This window comes from Marmota marmota, unplaced genomic scaffold (assembly GCF_001458135.2).
Source record: "Marmota marmota marmota unplaced genomic scaffold, marMar, whole genome shotgun sequence".
Classification (NCBI taxonomy): Eukaryota; Metazoa; Chordata; class Mammalia; order Rodentia; family Sciuridae; genus Marmota; species Marmota marmota.
This window is the reverse complement of record NW_026000164.1, coordinates 18,256,290-18,275,435: the sequence shown is the minus strand read 5'-3', so window position 1 is coordinate 18,275,435 and position 19,146 is coordinate 18,256,290. Positions and strand designations below refer to the sequence as shown.

Genomic DNA, 19,146 nt, shown 5'->3' with positions numbered 1-19,146 from the left:
TCAACCCATACGAAGTCTCTAGATAGGCAGATTCACAGAAAGTAAAGGGCGGCCGCCCACGGTGGTTGGGGTGGGGAGAACCAGTAGCTAATGCTTGAGTTTGGAAAGAGGCAGAGGCACTCAGCATGTGTCTATGGCCGAAGTGGTAAATGCCACGTTATATATATTGTACTACAATTTTTACACTCACGTGACCTATTTGTGACTGCCCATGTCTGACGATTAGCCAACTGTGGGCTCCTTACACAGAGACAGGAGTGAAGCTGGTGATTAGTTCCTTGAGAGCAGGAGGCTGGGGGGTCAGAAAGTCTCCCTTTTTGACAAAGTCAAAGACAATGGGAAGTAGTCATATTTGCGGGGAGATCTGCAGGTGCTGGATGAGGAAGCAGGCCAGGCCAGGATGGGACACAGTGTGATCTACACCATGGGTTTGGAGCCCAGATGGGGCACGTCCACGGAAAGCACCTTGCGGGGAATACAGACTGGCAGGGTAATTACCAGAACCCTGAGTCCTGAGTCTCAAGAGTCCCTCTCTATCCTCTGTGCCCTTTGAGGGATGTCACCATTGGCAGTCCCTTGAGTATATGCCAAACCAGTGCCAAGCCACATCTGAGAGTCTGAGACTCTACAAAGAGGCAAGAAGATGGAGGAAAGCCATAAGACAGATGGGACCAAGTGAAGAACAGGAGCAGAGCTAACGTGGGCCGTGCCAACAGTCTGGATAAAAGATGGGGAGGGCAGTGCACGTGTGCCCACCAAGAGAAAACTTATGTGGGAGGTGACTGTCCTGCCCCAAAGTAACTTTGACACAGTCTTAGAAAATACAATTAAGAAGTTACACCCTAAAGAAAGCCTACTTAGACCTTTTAGAGTTTTGAACTAGTGAAAAAAGGAGAATAAGTGCAGATACTCATCCTAGTTGAATTCTTACAATCTTCTCTATCCCACCCAGAGGGGTCAGAATCCCCTTCCCAGATTGCCGAGTCCACCCTCCTGAAGATAGACAAGCAGACATTCAGTTCTGTGGTTGCTCGCTGTTTCCTGCATGTCTATTCTGTCAAGCACCCTACTAGGCTGGAAGGTGGAATCACAAAGATTAATAAAGCGGAGCACAGTCTGCACACGTCCACACATACAGCCATCACTCCGTGGCTGTTTTTTTTGTTTTGTTTTGTTTTGTTTTTTGCAGTGTTCGGGATTGAACCCAGGGCCTTGCTCATGCCAGGGAAGTGCTCTCCCACTGAGCTCCACACACAACCCTTTTTATTTTTTTATTTTGAGGCAGTGTCTCACTAAATTGCCCAGGTTGACCTTGAACTTGTACTCCTCCTGCCTCAGCTTTGGGAGGAGCTGGAATTACAGGCGTGTTACCACTGTGCCTTGCTCCCATTTCCCACTTTAACTAGAACTTGCCTACACCTCAGTGCCCCAAGAAGCCTGGTGTCTTGATGCAAATAAAGGAGAGGCTGAAGGAAAGGGGAAAGGCAGGAAGAGATGAGAGGGAAAGAGAAAGGAGCCCAGCCCAGGAGCCAGGCCAGGGCTGCTGTGGACACAGACGTCTTGAGACACCTGGCCTTTTTATGTGATAGATGATTCACGTGTAAATCCATGCATAAACACATGTGGACAGAAAAGGTACATCACCAGTGAGGACAGAGCGCCCACTGCCTATATCCTCTACAAATGCCTCATGGTGAGGAGCCAACGGGAGCCCCCCTAGACACCAACACCCACAGCCTCACTGTAGAAACACACACGTGCTCCATTGAACAAGCAGCGTGGAAAAAAGTGTGTGCCACAAGCGTGGCAGTGAAAGTGCCAGTGCTGCAAAGTCACTGCCTGCCACAACCCTTGTAGAGCCCAAGTGACACTCCTCAGGCACCAATATTGGCAACGTCTCCTAAACCCCAAGAAAAGGGTCCATTTTTATTTTAAGGACCCTGTCCATCTTGGAGTTCATCTCTTTCCCACTGTGGCTTTGGCTGCAGATTTCTCTTCAATCCTAGTTAAGTATCCAGAGGTCCCAGGCAGGTTACTGTGGTAGCATTCTCAAGGTCAAGTGCCCAGGCTTGGGACAGGGAATGAGCCTGCTGGAGTCTAACTGCCCAGACTCAACCCCTGCCTCCGTCCCAGGAGCTGCATGGCTCCAGACAACCACTGGCTTTCCCTGTTCCCTTAGTTTTGTCACCTGTGAAGTGGGCTCACCCACTCGGAGGGTTTCTGGGTGGTTAAATGAATGGATCTATGCAAAGCTCTTGAAGCTGTATGCGGACTTACTAACATCCAACTAACAGTGATCATTCCTTAGGATTATGATTATGCCCTGGTTTCCTCATTTATATTTTTCAGTTTTCTCTTGTATTTATCTTTATAAGCCATTCCCAAGCCCTTTTGGAACAAAGCATAATATGAATATATGCATAAGCCAGATACCACGCTAGACAGTAAGTGGGATAAAGTGTTCAGAAGACGAGGTCCCCGCTGGTAGAAAGATGGCTAGGATTTTATCATTCACTTTCCCCTCCCTTCTTTACACATCATTTATCTTTCCCAACTAAGCACCAAGTGGTGAAATTCCTTATACATTTATGGAGCACCCACTAAGTGATAAAAATCCTTTATATTGTGGTTTCTTAAACAGGGGTTCATGAACGCCCTCAACTTATCAGCCAGGTTTCTTGTTTCTTGTTTCTCTATACAGGTTCTGTTTTTCTGGGGAGAGAGTCCTTAATGTCCATTCAACTCCCCAAGGGCTCATGACTCCCTAGGACCCTAAGCACTATTCACACCTGCTCTGAGGTTCCCTTGGCCTGGCTTCATCTCCTCCAGAGGGCCCAGTTGGTGCCCACAAGCTGGAGGACCCCAGAAAAGGTACCTCCCCTCCCTGATCTCAGCTTTCTCATCTCCAAACGAGGGGGCTGGACTTGCAGGCTGCCAACACGCTGTCCTGCTCTCACACCAGCCCTGGCCACCACCTCTTACCTCGAGGTCCCGGAGCACAGGGTGGTCTTCAATTCCTGGGAACAGCACTCGCATGGTGTAGGTCCTGTAGTCCAGGAAGGGGATCCCAGCCCCATCCAGGTCACTGGTCAACTCATGGATGTCTGTCTGCAACTCGGCAAAAGCTGGCAAGGAGAGAATCCCGCGAGAGCATGGATGGGGTGGCCAAGAGTTACCTGAGCTAGGATTGCTCAGGGCCTCTCCCAGGCCCCGAGGAGATGGGAGCAAGGGATGAGCAGGATGGGGTGAGCAGGACGGGGATTGGTGGCATCAGAATGGGGGGAGGTGCACTGGGAGAATGTGCACAGGGAGCTGCATCCCTTAGGAATGGCAGGGGGTGGTGGCAAGGCGGCCTGCAGACCTGTGCCGGGGCTAGGGAACACCCCTCCCACCCCGAGATGAAGGGCTCTGCTTTGCAAAATGGGCTGGGGGTGGCGGGTGGGGGGAGGGGAGAGAGGGGAGAGAATGGAGAGGGCACCTTGGCCGTCTGTTCCTGTGCTGTGTTTTGTACGGGGCTTCCTCAGGAAATTAAAGAACAATTTCTTCTGATAAAGGAAAAAGTTTTGAGGGCCCCGCTCTGAACCAGGCAGTTCACTGGGATCATCAAACTTCAAAACAAGGCTCCCAAGGAGGGACTGCCGTGCTAGTCTGCTCCTTCCCTGTGGATACGCAGCGGCGTGCCCTGTCCTTCCTGCTTCAAGGGTGTGCTACCGGGATGAGTTCTGATCCCAGGGTGGGTCCTGCTGCCTGTGGAGGTAGCTCGGGCCTCCAGATGGACAGAGTTGCCAGACCCCAGCAGACTCCCAGAAAACTCTGTTACACAGCACCAAAGCTGCCACTACATCCTCTTCTGGGGTCACCCTCTGCCACCAGAGGCACTTAAGTGAGGAGCTTCCCGCTCCTCCAACTTTCTCTTTGGTGCATGCACACATACCCCCCCCCCACACACACACACTTACACACACACTTACACACACACACTTACACACACACACTTACACACACACACATCCAGGATGAAGTAACACATGTTGGCATAGAAGAACAGCCAGGGACATTGACTAACCAAAATTTCTATTTGTGTACATTTAAGGAACAGGAAAAAAAAATACTTTGTGGGCTCAGAAGGGATTCACAGCCCAGCGTGTCTCTAGGGCCCTTGAAAAGCAAGCCCAGTGCCCCGCGGGCTGTGATACAAGAACATCACTAGGCACCTCCGGAGCTGTGGGTGTGGCCCTGTCCTGCCCTTGCTACTGATTTGGGGGAGCTCTGCTCCTGCAGATCTCAGGCCCAAAGCTCTCAGCGGGTCCTGGTACCAGGAGAGAACCGAGGCTTGACACAAAGGACCTGGGATAGGTGGGGGGATGTCCCCATGGCCACTCCATTGCTCCTCTCCTCCTGCACCTCCCACCTCTGCTGTCTACAGGGACACTGTTCCTGTCATGCAGTGACCCCGAAGGCAGAAAGCCCTAATGCAGCCAAGCAGAACTTACTCCTTTGGGAGTGTGCGTGCGCAGTCGTGTGTGTGTACGCGCGCGTGTGCAGGGGAATCAGCAGGCCTCTCTGGCATGCACAGGCACCACAAGCCTGGCAAACACTCATCCATCCTGAGGGTAGAACATGCATGTGCATGTTTGCAGGAGGGGGTGGGAATGTGTGCACGTGTGGAAATTTAAGTGTCTGAGTGTGAGCAGTGAGCGGTGGGGAGTGGGAGTGTGTGTGCCCACGGGCATGTGCTTACACATCCAAAGCTCACGCCCAGGCAGGGCCAGGCTGGGCGTCTTCTGAGCTTGGGTGTGGGTGACTGTGTGGTCTCCATGACACCAGCCCCAGCACCCTGGAGAATCCCTCTTGCCACCCTGGTAGCATAGCTGTCCCCAAGTCAGAAGCCACAGCTCCCTCTCAGCCTCTACTCTTGGGCTGGGTTTGCCTCTTCCTGCTGAGCCTCCCTCCCCAGGGACCTTCCGGGTAGAGCCCAGCTTCACCCTCCCCTCAGCTGCCCCAAGGAGAAGGAGGGACTGGGCTTTTGATGGGTCTGCAGCTTTCCTTCAAGTCACCCAGCGCCTCCAACATTCAAAGGCTCGTGCCTGCCACACATAAAAGAGATTCTAATCACTACACCTAATTAGAGGGAAGAGTACTTTACAGAAAAAAAAAATTAAGCAGCGTAAATATAATAAAAGGCAGTAATTAACAGTCCCACAAGGCGGATGCCAGGTTGTCAGCTGAGGGACGCAGGGAGGGGACAGAGTGGATCCAGTTCCCCATTGAGATCAGCCGTGGTGGGAGTGGGTGCTGTGGGAGCCCAGGTCCACAGCCAGGTCCACTCCGTGCACACTGACCGCAGAGACCCGGCTGGAATCGGTCCTCCCAGGGTGACTCAGGCAAGGACGTCCTGGGGTTACGAGGTTTCGTGTGGCTGATTTCACTTGGTAGTGGTGTTTGTGACTTTTATAAACACAAGCTGAGAAACACTCTCCCTTCCCAACGGCAGATCAGCCCTGCAGCCTTCCCTTCCCGGACTGAGCCTGGGAGGTGGCCTTACCTCCCCCGAGGTCACCAGAGCAGGACTCTGGAACATACGCTCAGAGCTGGCTGCAGGGCTCTGCAGCAGGGGCCTGGCCCCAGCACTCCCACTGCTGCCCAGCCTGCGGCCTAGGGTAGGAGTGGCAGGTGCAGCCACGCGCGCACACACACACACAGCCTCCAGCACGGGCTCCCGCCTCTGGTCATTCAGTTACCTTCCTTGCACTCCAGAGCCACGCGGGACTCCAGGTTGTCCATCTGCATCTGCAGCCGTTTCAGCGTGAGGTCGCTCTCGCGGGACTTGCGTTTGTAAGCGATGAGCACAGCCACGATGAAGATGATGAGGAGCCCTCCAGCCACCGCGATGCTCACGATGGCCGGCAGGCTGAGCGGGCTGTCGGGGGCGATGTACACCATCCCCGGGGAGTACTCCATGCCGCCGACGCGGGCCTGCGGGGCACATGGGGCAAGAGGGAGCGAACAGGAGGGAGAAGCTGAGAAGTGGGACGGAAGAAGGAAGTAGGATATGGGGTACTGGGTGGGAAGTTCCCAGGGCTAGCATTGGAACCCTCGGAAAGGCCCTGCTGGCCCAGATATAGCAGGACCGCTGTCCTCTGTGTCCCTCAGGCCCACTCCACTCAGGAAAGGGTCCCACCAGCCTCACCATCACTTTGTGCCTCCCAATGAGGTTGGGGGACTCGCAGAGCAGCTGCACATCTGACACGGTCACGGTGCACGGCTTCTCCCCAACCAGCACGGTGTAGTTCAGCTTCACGTTGCCCCCAGCCACCGGTGGGATCAGGTTCTTGCCCTGCACACACAGGAAGCCCCAGTTCCCACCCCAGGGTCAGGACCACACTGACTGGCCACCCGGACACCCCATCATGATGGTGAGTGGGTGGAGAGTCCACCCTTAGTGATAAACCCAAATAATCTACAGCACCTACTGTGCTTTGCAGGTGGTTTGTCCCCCCCCAAGGTCCATGTGTCAGAAGCTTGGTCCCTGTTGCAGCAATGTTAAGAGGTGGTAGGACCTTTAAGATGTGGGGCCTAGAGGGAGAGCATTACTTCCCTGACCTCTGGCTTCCTGTCCCTCCACATGATCTCTTCTTCTCCCACATCCTCCCAGCATGATGTCCTCATGGGAGCCAGTACTATGCTATTGGGACTTTCAGTCTCTAAAAGTTTGAATTAAATAAATCTCTTTTCTTTGTAAGTACTCAGCCTCAAGTGTTTTGTGATAGTAACAGAAAACAGATGAATACAGCATGGACACTACCATTCTCCCTTCCTCCCAGTGAGAAATCAATAATCAAAGTACTCTTTTCAGCTTATTCCTAATCCTTCTCAACAGATTTGTAGTCAATCACTACCCATTGATTCAAATTGTCATGTGAGTTAAAATTAAGTTACAATCCATACTCCAAAGAAACTCAACTGTGCTTAGCAAAGGGCTTCATAGGAGGATGCAGTGTGGGCCTGACTGACAAGTTTCTGGACTCTGAAGACAAAACCCTCTGAATCTAGTGACCTGGGCGGATCTGCCTGCCCTGGATGGATCAAGCCTATAAGGATTGTTCCGGACTTTAAGCAACCTCTGCAAGGGGTCCAGTCACAATATTTGGCCTGAGCCTGTGACTTCCGGCGATTCCCTGTGACTGAATCCCACTCCCTCCCTGCAGCGGCCTCCTTCCTCCCAAGGCCTAGCTCTACCTTTAGGATGATGGGGGTGCCAGGCTTGAGCTCCAGGATTCCTGACGGACCGAAGGCCTCGAACACAGGGTTGGGATAGTAGGTGAAGTTGGTCTTGTTGAGGATTAGCAGGGACTGCACATTGTCCAGGATGAAGCCAAATTCCTCAGGCCTCTCGGTGAGGTCCGACTGGTGGTCGGGACCCAGGGCGAGGGCTGGGGCCTGGCAGGTCATCTCGGTGGCATTCAGAACCTCACAGATCTGTGGGAGGAGCCAGAGACAGACGGGAGGCAAGGCAAGCTTGCCCCTGGCCTCCTGGGGAGCTGTCCACGCAGCGTGGGCTAACACGGGGGGACTGGGAGGAGGCAGCCAGGACCCCACACTGGAGCATCCAGGGTTGCCCTCTGTGGCTGTCTCCCAGTCCTGGCTTCACCTATGGCAACGACTCAGGTGCCTTCTAAGTCAGGAAGCGGCTGTGGGTTCAGAGGATGCAAGGGCTGGAAGCCCCCGAAACTCCCAGGAGGGTTGGTCCTCCGGGCCTGTATCCCTCACCTCTACCCCTGTCCTGCCACCCCAGGAGGATGCTGTAGGTGCCTGTGTAAGGGCAGGGGCTGCATGCGTGCTTGGGAAGGAAGCCCCCACCTCCGGGAGGCCGCGTGCCAGGGGCAGCCCCTCCCAGCCCCAGACTCACATTGATGTGCTCCTTCCCGCCATGCTTGGCACGGATCTGGGGGTTCTGTATGAGGTCCAGGTGAGTCCCCCAGACAGCGATGGGTGTGTTCCCACTGCCCGGGAGAAAGAAAGGGGCATGTGGGTCACCGGTATAGGAAAGGCCATGGCACCCAGTGACAGTGACGATGATAATGAGGGACGATGATGATGAGGAGCAGGAGGAGGAGGAGGAGGAAGAGGAGGAGCTATGACAATAAGAACAGTGGCAATCAGGTAGCACAACAGTGTCCTTGGGGGTGAGGGTGACAAGCTGCCTGGTAGCAAGGACGTTCCTCAGCAGCCCAGGGGAAGACAGGCATGACCAGATGGCCTGGACGTCCTCGGCCAAGCTCATTTGGAACAGGGACACCTGTGGAGGCTCAGGTGACAGCACAGCCCCTGGGCTCTCTGAAGACGCTGACCTGACCAGCTGGCTCTCTGCAGCCCAGAGCCTCTTCCTCCGGCCTCCCCACTCCTGGACCTCCCTGTGTCGGCCTTGGTCAACAGCAGCCTCCTTCAGACCCTCCCCCGGGCCCAGGGTCTGAGCACAGCCCCCTGCACTCGACCCCGGGACATCGCACCAGAGCTTTCCACCTCAGAGGCTCCAGGGAGGCTGGGGTTTGGGACGGGCAGCGGTAGGGCACAGAAACCTCCCCCAGGAATGCAAACGGGAGATGACCTGGGACACAGGCCTCCTACACCCTGGGTGGCACCGGGTCACCGATGGGGAAGACTTAGGCTATTCATCTGGGGGTAGCTTCTGAAAGGTGCCACTATCTCCAGGAGGCCAAGAAGCTGGCAGGGGTGGGCACAGCTCTCTGCTGGCTGTCCTTCTTGGGGGCCACCCAAGGGAGAGCAAGGAAGCCTGACTCCCAGTGGTGGGAGCATCTTTGAGAAGAACCCTCCTGTGTAAAACAGGGTTTATCAAGTTAATTAGGCATGAACTCAGCGGATTAGGGTCCTCAGCTCCCACCCCCACATTGATTTCTGCCCATCTATCCATCTGCCCAGCTGAACTTCCAGACAGACAGACAGACAGACAGACACACACACACACACACACACACGCCTCTCCTGTGCAGCAGTCCACATGAGTGGCTGGTGTCCAGCCATCTCTCCAGTCTTGTCAGTCACCAATTCCACATGCAGCTGCACATGTTCCTATCACGTCCCTGAGGAACTCAGGGCCAAGTCACGCCTAGTGCAGAGCCCAACCCCATCCTCAGACTTCTTAACCCGAGTCACCGCAGGGGAGCTGCTGGCAGTCCCAGGACATGTCTCCAGCCTCCCTCCTGATATGGGTGTGACGTGGGGATGACGCTGAACACCAGGGAGGAGGACACTTGTACTTCTGGGTCGATGACAAGAGGAAGAGCTGACTGAGAGCCACCTGGGGATCCTCTGAGTGGCAGAGCTTCCGTGTGAGCAGGAAGCCTGGCTGGCCCTGGGTCAGGCCCTGGGTCAGGCCCTGCTGGCCTTCACAGGCTGCTCCCTCTCTGTGAGCCTTGTCTTCTGTATCTGCTCCAAGATCACGGCATCAGAGTGTGGGCCTTACAGAGGGACGGCGGGGACGGCCACAGCTCAGCAGCCAAGCTGCCTTTCCTTGGGCTGAGGCAGTGGGTGGTGAGCTCTTTTTGGAAGGGCTAGAATATTCTAGAATCCACAGGCCACGCGGCCCCTGTGGTCTCACTCGGCCGTGCCCTGTAGTGAGAGAGCTGCTGCAGACAGCACAGCAGCCGTGGTCCCACAGAACTGTATTCACAAAAGCAGGTGGCAGCCAGAGGGAGCCCGGGGGTCCCTGGCTTAGAGACTGCTCCCTGGATGGGGCTCATCACTGCCCCAACCCTGGAGAACACTTCCTCTCCCTTCCTCCCTCCAGCCCAGGCCCCTCCTAGCTGGAGCAGGCAGGGAAGGATGCGCACTGAGCAGGGGGCATTTCATTCCCTTCTCCCAGCTGCCTCGAGAGGAAGTTGAGGCCAGAGGCCCCCTTGTTCTGTTCCCCACTCTGCTGTCCCCACCCCCTACAGTGCTTTCGGGGCGGGGGGGGGGACCTCAGTGGGCCCTGCAGAAAGGCTCTCTCTGCAGAGCTTCTCCTCTCTGTGTCCTCCGGGACTGGAAAAGCAGACTCGTGTGGTGTCTGCCAGCAGCTCCACTCTGATGTGGCATGTGCCACACAAGACACTAAAGACCCAGAGTTTCCAAATCCCCAGGCCAATCCCTCAAGGGGTGGAGGCCCACCCAGGAAGGGCGACTGGCCCAGGGTGAATGGCTGAAGGGCCTGACCCCTGCCCTGGGCCTTTCTATAACAGCATCCAATCGCTGCTTCCTGGGTCAGCCACCTCGTGCGTGAGGGTTGGATGTTAGGAAAGAGCAAGGAACGAGCAAGAGCCACACTCTGCCCGGGAATCTGTAGTGGAAGGAAGGAGGGATGGGCAAGGCTGCCTGCAGCTGGGCCCTGAATGCTGGTAGCTCCCCAGGGTGCAGGGAGCCCTGCAGGAAGGTGGGCGCGTTTGCTGGTATCTGCTGGTATTTGGATGGTTCAGCAATCCCCAGAGCAGGACTGGGCCCCCAGAACCCTCCTGGGCCCCCGAGACCGGGGCCAGGGAGACGGAGGCGCAGAGGCAGGAAGGGAGCTCAGGGCGGCTCCTACCTGACGATGCTCCACTCGGGCTCGATGCGCACGATGGTGGGGTCCTCCACGTACTGGAAGACCAGGTCCCGGCGGATCTTGGCCCTGTCCACCTGCACAGTCACCTCCATCTCCAGAACCTCCTCGGAAGACGTGGTGTTGCAGATGATGTAGGACGGGGATCGCCTGGAGGGGGAGGCAGGGCTCTGGGCCACGGAGTGTGGAGGGGGACACTGGTCCTGGGCCAGCCTGGCTCGCTAGCATGTGAAGCTCAGGGACCAGGGACAGAGAACCCCCTTGACCAGGCTTTACCTACTTTTCAGTAGGCCTTGTCCTTGGGTCTGGTGAGAATCCCTGTCCCCTTTATACTGTTAGGTCAGTTCAGGAGACTCTCCTGTGTCACCTTACTCCTTCTCTAGCTCTGACTCGCTGGTTCTGTTGGTTGGCTGTGCACCCGTGGCTTCTGCAGCATCCTGAAAGGAGGCCTCTGGCCTCTCTGCCTCCATCTGCCTCCACCTAACCGACACCTCCACAGTCCTTCCCAAGATGCACTTCCTGCCCCTTTTGTACTGCCTTGCCACCTGACCCAGCAAGAGCCTGCCCTTCTGGGCTCCAGTGTGACACAGAAGAAGGACAGTCACCTGCTTTGGGAGGCTTAGCCTCAGGCTACTCCAGTCAGCTCTTGGGAGCCATATCTGCCTTCAGAGCAGGGGGGGGTACTGCCCCTGGGAGGGATTCCCAGCTGTGCTCTGTGGCAGCCCAGGGCTCTGCAGAGGGGATGCCGTGGGGCACAGGCTGAGTGGTGGGCAGCAGCATGATGGCTGTCCAGGAAAGGGATCCCTGACACTCTGAGCCACCTCTCCCAAAGAGAGCACCCACTTTCTTAGGAAGGAGCAAGAGTTAGTCCTGAAGTCCCTGCTTTGGGCAGCCCCTCCCCACTCTCCTGAAACCCCCAGTCTCCCTGGGGCTGGATATGGGGGTGGGTTACCTGTCTGACTGCACCCCTGGGGCCCAGGGGCTTACCTGTGGAAGAGGCAGGGCTGCTTTCCAAACATCACCACCACATCGCTGCCTGCATTCAGGTTGGTACCTGTGATGGTCACCTGGGTGCCCCCAGACATGGGCCCCCGGCTGGGCTTAAGGTCGGAGAGAGTCAGGGTCTGTGTAGGAAAGGATGAGGCCTCAGACACAGCCGGGTGGTGGAGGTGGCTCTGGACCCTCCCAAGGCCCCATGCCTGCCAGTGCTGCCTTTGGGAGTCTTTGGTGATGGTGGCCTCTAAGAGAGCTGATCTTCTTATCCTTGTACAAATAGGCACTGTTCGGGACCCTGAATTTGCATCTCTGCGTTAATAACAGCAATAATTACAGTTGTCGTGTGGTGTGCCAGGCTTCTTTATGTGTTTACCTTTATATTCAGAGATGTTAAGTAAGTTTTCCAAGGTTACACAGCTAACAAGTAGCATAATCGATAGGTAACTCCAGAGCTCTAGTTCCCAACCACGTCTCCAAACTGCAGCCTCTGTTGCTTTGGGGAAGGTGACTTGTCCCTTCCACAGGCATCTCCAGAGAGCTGCCAAGCATTCAGTAGCCAGAGAAATGGGACATGAGAGAAAGACACAGAGAAGGGTCAGCAGTTTCTAAGGCCTGCCCACAGCCCCCTGCTGGAAGGGACTGGGGAGCCGGGCTGGGAAGGGGGGCTGGGACGGGAGCCCGTGACAGCTGGGGATTTGGAGTTGCAGTTTGTTCTTTCATTAGCATTTTAATGGAAAAACTTTTCCCAGTCCCAGGTGAGAGGCCTGTATCTGCATTTAAATGAAGATTTCTCTCTCCCTTCCCCAAGCACCTCCCTCTTCAAGAATTCCACACCAAAGTGGAACCCACTGGGTCCCTCTGAGCACAGGCAGCCTCTCCTAGGGGGGCCTCCAACTGGTGACACCCTGGGGGAGCCCTGGGGAAGCATGCCCCGCCACTCTCTGGCCTGCACCCTGTCCCAGTGCTGGGGTCACCCACTGACCTAGGCCAGGTCCTCCCTGGCCCTTTCTGACCTCGGTCTTCCTAGGCTGGGTTTGAAAGGACAAAGATGGAGGCTGTGGAAAGAGCTCTCCTGCTCAGCTCCGTCTGGATCCTGCTGTGTGAGTTGAGATAAGCTATTTAACCTCTCTGGTCATAAAATCTGGGGGCTGGGCCACAAAGAGGCCCCTGAAGGTTTTCTTGCTCTGTAACTGGAAGTAGCTTCCACCTTTCCAAGTGGGGCCTTGGTCTCTCTGTAAAGGGGCCCTGCTGGCCTCCCCAGAGAAGGAGGGAAAGGAGGGAGACAGACACATCTGGTTGTCTGTCCGTGCACTTGGCTTCCAGGTAGGGGAGGTCCTAGGCCCACAGGACATGCCAGGGAAGTTCGGCTGGGCTGGGACGCCTCCTCCCTGGCTGCCTGGGGTTGGCACCCCCCAGGGAGCAGAGCGAGTCACCCCCACCGCCTGGCAGTGGCGCTGCTGGGGGCTGTCTGGAGGGGGAGTTACTCAGGGGCTGGAGATGGGCTGTTATGGAGACGCGTTTAGAGTTGTGAGAAACTATTCATTATTCAGGTCGTGCTTCATAAATATTTCACGGTGGGTTTGCACGGGAGGGAAATCAAATTCGGCATCATTTGCCACCTCCTCACTGGCTCCCTGAATGGAGGCAGAGGGAAAAGGGAAGATCATGCCCTGCCTGGAGACCTCGGGGACAGGGCTGGTGACAGGGCCCTGGGCCTTTATGTTTGCATTTTGAGTGCATGAATGACCCATCAAAGCCTGGCCCCGATTGTGCAGGGAAACTGAGGAAGAGCACTGAGAAGGGTGGCCCTCACATGCCCCTGGTCCCTACAGACCAGGTCCCCTGGGGAAGGGCTCTCCGGCTGCCCCAGGCCTCCAGAGGAGAGGCCCTCTGTAGGGGTCCACTGAGAGTTCCCTACAAGCCACTTGGCTGAGCAGAAGGCAATGAGAACCCCGGGGTGTCTGGAAGCATGACAGAGAAAGATTGTGTCCCTTCTCATGGGTGTGAGGAGACTCAAGGGGACCCGGGCACCTCATCCCCCCTGGAACCCTCAGAGCTTGCATCAGGGGGCTTCGTGACTCAACTCCAGAAGGCTTGGTCCTCTAGCACCGTCCCCCTCCCTGGAAGTCTTACTAAGGGAACGTGTGGCACCAGGACAGGTCCTCAGAGGAGTCCCTCCGATAGAAAGTGGCAGCGTCTTTGCGCCCAGGATCCAGTGGACCAAGCCTAGTTTTATTTGTCTTGTGGGAGTTGTTCTTGGCTTTCCTGGTGGCCTGCTCCCTCTCTCCTCCTCCTCCTCCCCTTCTCTTTCCCTCCCTCAAGTCCCATCTTCTGGTCATGATGTCAGCCTTGTGCCGGGAAAGCCCTCTGCTCAAGGTCACATGGGAACCAGGTCTGCCTTGGACAAACCCTGCCTTTCCACAGCTTCCTCCTTGAGGCTTCCTCTCATGCCCTAGATTCCACCACACCCTGCTCCAGGTCAGAGACAATCTGCAGGCAGGGCTGGGCTTGAGGGGCAAGGGGAGGAGGGACTTCCGAAGTCTACCACGCATGCTCTCTATAAGAGTTAGGACAGAGAGGAGAGCAAAAGGAAATATCGTAGCTACTCAATGAACATGGTCCCTCCTGGTCAGATCCTCGGCCTGGGCTGCAGTTTAGAGCCACTGGGGAGCTTTTTGACCAAGGAACACTTGTGTCCTGATTGCTGTCTGGCTTAATTAGGAGGGGTGAGGGCATCTGGGTTAGGGTCTGGAAGGTAATGAGCATGGTCAAGTCAGGAGTGCCCACATACTGCCAGGCACCTGCCTGCAATCCTAGAGGCTTGGGAGGCTGAGGCAGGAGGATCTTGAGTTCGAAGCCAGCCTCAGCAACTTAGCGAGGCCCTGAGCAACGCCATGAGACCCTGACTCTAAATTAAATACAAAAAAGGCTTGGGATGTGGCTCAGTGGCTCACTTGGGTTCAATTCCTGGTATTAAAAAAAAAAAAAAAAAGAAGAAGAAGTGCCCATGCACTCCAGGTTAGCAAAGAAATAAAGGTCCCAGCCTCACCTGCACAGGCTCACTGGCCAGAAGCTGAACCACTGGAGGGCTGTGCCGGAGACGCCCAGGACCCCGTGAGAGTGGGGAGCGCAGGGGCTGCGGCCTCCCCAGCCCAAGCCTACAAATTCAGAGGCCAAGGAGTGGGACACAGGCAGGCTCTGAAAAAGGGGGACGAGGTGGCTTGGTGCCACCAGGAAAGGAGATGGGAAGGGAAGAGGCTCAGGCAGAGAAATAGATCTAGGAACCAGGACGGCATCTGTCAGGCAGAGCAACCTCCAGGTGCGGCTCCCAGGGTAAGAGGCTCTGTCATGGGGGAAGATGGGCTCAGACCAAAGGCAGGGGAAAGATTTAAGGAGGTCATGTCAGGAATGAAGCTGGACCAGATGACCAGCCCAGAGTGTGGGCTGGCAGGGGCAGGCCACCAGCAGAAACAGGCAAGAGCAGAGGACACAGGTCCATGGGGAATGACAGCCTGTCTGGGCTACAGGGACATGATAGCTGCTGTGTCCTTTGAGCAGGTCACTGAGGTGAGAGATCCCAGGAGGCACACGGCACCGGCAGCAGAAGTCCAAAGCCAACAGGGAGAGAGGTGGAAGCTGCTCTAGTCCCATCTCTGCCATCCCAGGGCCATTGACAAGGGGCACAGGGCAGGGAGGATCTGGCCAGCTGACTGGCAGGGGAAGCCCGGGCTCGCGTGGCCTGCAGCGGTTCACTCCCTCCTTTCCTGGCTGCCAGGTGGCAGTCAGAGCCACATTTCATGCCCAATACCTGGCAAGTGTCACTTGTGTGTATTGAGTGACAGCCACTGGTGTCCAGGAGGGAGGCTGGTTTCCCAGAGCAGGGGCTGGGGAAGAGCTGTGGCAGGCCAGGCGGGGAGGGCGTCTGGGCCACCTTTATCTGGGGTCCTGTCCTGTCAAATCGGAGTTTGTCCTCAAGTCCTTGTGCATGAAGAGTCCTGCCCCCCCCCCCATCTAGACTGGGCCTTCTGGGGGATGGGCTGTGCCAGGATCAAGTGTCTCTGAAGCCCCCGTAGCCAGGACCATCCAATTATCAGAATGTTAACTTAATCAAACGAGTATCAATCAGAAAATCTAGCAAGAGGCACTGTGCAGGGTCATAAATGGCTGCCAGGTGAAGGGAGAAGGAAGAAGGACCAGGAAGAAGGAGGGAGGGGGAGAAGGAAGAAAGGATGGGAAGGAGGGAGGAGGGAAGGAAGGAGGAGGGAGGGAGGGAAAGCAGAATCCCCATAGCACTTCAGAGTATTCGGTGCCCAGACATTAAACCCATCACCCCAGGTTTCCAGTTGCCCAAAGCAGCTCCGAATCCTGAGGAAATCCCAACCGTCATTAACCTGAGAAGTTCGGATTGGGAAATGATGGGAGTGTGTGACCTGGCATGTGATGTGCTCATGTCTCCACCGTCCCCTTAATGACAAAGCCAAGAGATCTGCAAACATCCCTGCATCCCCCCAAACCACTGGCCAGGCAGCCTTTGCCGGGACAGGAGGGTTCAGGCTGCAGGGGATTCCGGAGTGGCCTGCGGTGAGACCTGTAGAGAGGCCACGGGAGGGGCAGGGGTGGGTGGGGAGGGAGATGGCGTGGGTGTGCAGGTGGGAGTNNNCCCCCAGAAGGCCCAGTCTAGAGGGGGGGGGGGGCAGGACTCTTCATGCACAAGGACTTGAGGGAGGGTGGAGGGCTGGGCATAATGGGGCTGGGGTGGACAGGGGAAGGCCAGGGCACAGCAGTCATGGTGGCAATCATGGAGGATAATAATCCAGGAAATGATACTAGAAGGAATAGGAAGATTGGATGCAATCTTCACAGATGCTATTATTGTCCCCATTTTATAAATGAAGAGACCGAGTGGCCATGTGCCGACAGTACCACCTACAGTGTGACCCAGCCATTCAGCCACAAAGGGACCCAGGGACCCCAAGGGCTCCAGCAGCTGACCTGGTGCCAGGAGCCAGGCACCAGGCTCAGCTGGACTTCAGACTGGGTCTTGTAGACATCAAAGTCTGTGCTTCCATTGCTACAGGAATGCAGGGGGGCCCTTGTCCCACCATGCCCGGAGTTCTGGAGAATTTTAGGGGGCCCAGCCAGGATGGTTGTGAAATGTGTGTGGCCAGCAGCACTCACCATGAAGTAATAGAGCTGCGAGGAGCGGGCCATGAACTCGGGCCGGCACACAGCCACACAGATCTCCACGAAGCCCGCGTGCTGGCTGGGCTTGGCCTCTCCCATCTCACACACGATCCTGCAGAGGACAGGAGAGACCCCATGAGCCACGAGGCCCCCGGCCCTGACCCTGGACCCTGCAGCCCCTGCAGAGCTACTCACTTTGAGTAGGATCTCAGGGACCAGCAGGGAGGGAGTGGGAGTCGTCTGGCTGCCCCCTTCAGGGGCTCCTCCTGGCCCTCAGGAACTGGGAAACCTTTTGAAGGATCCTGCAGAGGGTCTGAGTAATTCTGATCCCAGACACTTAGCCCTTAATTCATGACTGGCCACTCGATGGTTTGGAGAGTGGTGGCAAAGTTTTAGCCAAACAGTTTAGGAAACAGAGCTGGCAGAGCCCAGAGAGGGGCAATGACCTACCCACGGACCCCTGCAAGTCAGTCACAGAGCTTGGTGCTGACCTGAGGTTCTCAGGCCCTCATCTGGGAGCTCCCTAGGCCCAGTGCTTGGGCTGCCTCAGTGAAGAACTTTCTGCTCCCAGTCAACCCAACTTCCAGGATGGACAGAGAGATGTGTGTGTGTGTATGTTGGGGAGTATATATACATATATATATGTCTGTGTGTATATGTGTGTATGTGTATATGTATATATAATGTGTGTATATATAATGTGTATATATATATCCTTGGAGACATGCATATTTATACTTATATCTATTATATATATACACATATACATACACACACACATACACACACACACACACACACATATATATATATACACACACACACACACACACACACACACACAGTCCTCATTTTATAAGTGAAGAAACTGAGGCACAGAAAAACTAGGTCATGGCCAGGCACAGTGGCACACACCTGTAATCCCAGTGGCTAAGGAGACTGCAGTATGAGAATCATGAGTTCAAAGCCAGCCTCAGCAAAAGCGAGGTGCTAAGCAACTCAGTGAGACCCTGTCCCTAAATACATAAAACACAAAATAGGGCTGGGGAGGTGGTTCAGTGGTCAAGAGCCTGAGTTCAATCCTTAGTACTCCCCACCCACCCCACCCCCCGCCAAAAATAGAAGAAAAACTATGTTGCTTGCCCAAATATGTATAGTTAGCCCTCTGTATCCATGGACCACATCTATGGATTCAACCAACTGTGGATCAAAAATATTCCCCCCAAAATTGCATCTGAATGGAACATGTGCAGACTTTTTTCTTGTCTTTTCCCTTAAACAATACAGTAGAACAATTATTTACATAGTATTTCCATTGTTTTAGGTACTATAAGTAATCTAAAAGAGATTTAAGGTAAAAAGGAGGATGCCTGTTGCAAAGACCATGCCTTTTTACAGAAGGCAGTTGAGTATCCACAAACTCAGGTATCTGCAGGGAGTATTGGAACCAATGTGGCATGAACCCCAAGAAATGTGCATTTACATATGCTTTGTGTGTAAATGTATATGTTTTATATGCATGCACACACATATACATAAGTTATATATATATATATATATACACATATATACAATTATGTACATATATATGTATATGATATATAGAAACATGCTTTTAAGGATAAAGCAAAACACAATATGCTCACTCTTCTATATATCTCTGTTTTTACCCAACAGTACAGCATAGACTTTCTCCCTCATGTCCCTATCTGCATAGATACGCTTTATTTTTTTAACAGCTTTGCGGTATTTCGTATGGATGTACTATCATTTATGTAACCTTCTTCCTATTGATGGACATTTAATTATCCTGATTTTTTTCTTCTGCTTCAAAGAATGCTGCAAAATGAGTGAACTTATATCCGCATTTGTGTGTGTCATACATTTATTAGAACAGGCTTCTCGGGAGGGAGCTTGCTGGGTTAAATGGTTTATGCAAGAAACATTGATGGTAGAGTCAAATGATGCTCCAGAAAAGCTGTGCCAATTCACACTGCTGTTGGTGGTCCCCTCTTTTAGCCAATGCTAGATATTATCAATCCTTTGAAAAATTTTCCAGTCTACTAGGGAAGAAATATCTCATTTTAATTTTGATGTCCCTGATTACTATTTGGGCTGCACATTTTTTTTGTCTGGTTTTGATCTTACATGGCCTCCCTTGGATGTTTCTGTTGAAGCTCTCTCTTTTACAGCTGAGTTATCTTTTGTAGAAACTTCTGAAATAAGAGTATTAACTTTTGTCTGTTATGAAAATTGCAATTATTTTCTGCTGTTGGTCATTTTTCACCTTTTTCCCCAATATTTTTGGCCACACTAAAGTTTAAATTGGTTAAATTGGTTGTTTTTTTACTTTGTAGTTTCTAAGTTTTAAG

The 19,146-nt window shown here is 54.2% G+C and overlaps 1 protein-coding gene across 4 annotated transcripts in view; it reads right to left on the bottom strand.

The window, feature by feature from the left end:
* The window catches only part of Plxna4 (plexin A4), a 427,134-nt gene that overhangs the window by 40,401 nt on the left and 367,587 nt on the right, over positions 1 to 19,146 (bottom strand). For all 4 annotated transcript variants that reach the window (XM_048786917.1, XM_048786920.1, XM_048786919.1 and 1 more), the window contains 8 exons: positions 16,769 to 16,886; positions 11,582 to 11,718; positions 10,580 to 10,744; positions 7,910 to 8,003; positions 7,240 to 7,479; positions 6,191 to 6,337; positions 5,742 to 5,976; positions 2,983 to 3,125 (listed from right to left, as the gene is read on the bottom strand). In XM_048786917.1, the coding sequence (XP_048642874.1) occupies positions 2,983 to 3,125; positions 5,742 to 5,976; positions 6,191 to 6,337; positions 7,240 to 7,479; positions 7,910 to 8,003; positions 10,580 to 10,744; positions 11,582 to 11,718; positions 16,769 to 16,886 (1,279 nt within the window). The remainder of the gene's footprint in view (positions 1 to 2,982; positions 3,126 to 5,741; positions 5,977 to 6,190; positions 6,338 to 7,239; positions 7,480 to 7,909; positions 8,004 to 10,579; positions 10,745 to 11,581; positions 11,719 to 16,768; positions 16,887 to 19,146) is intronic.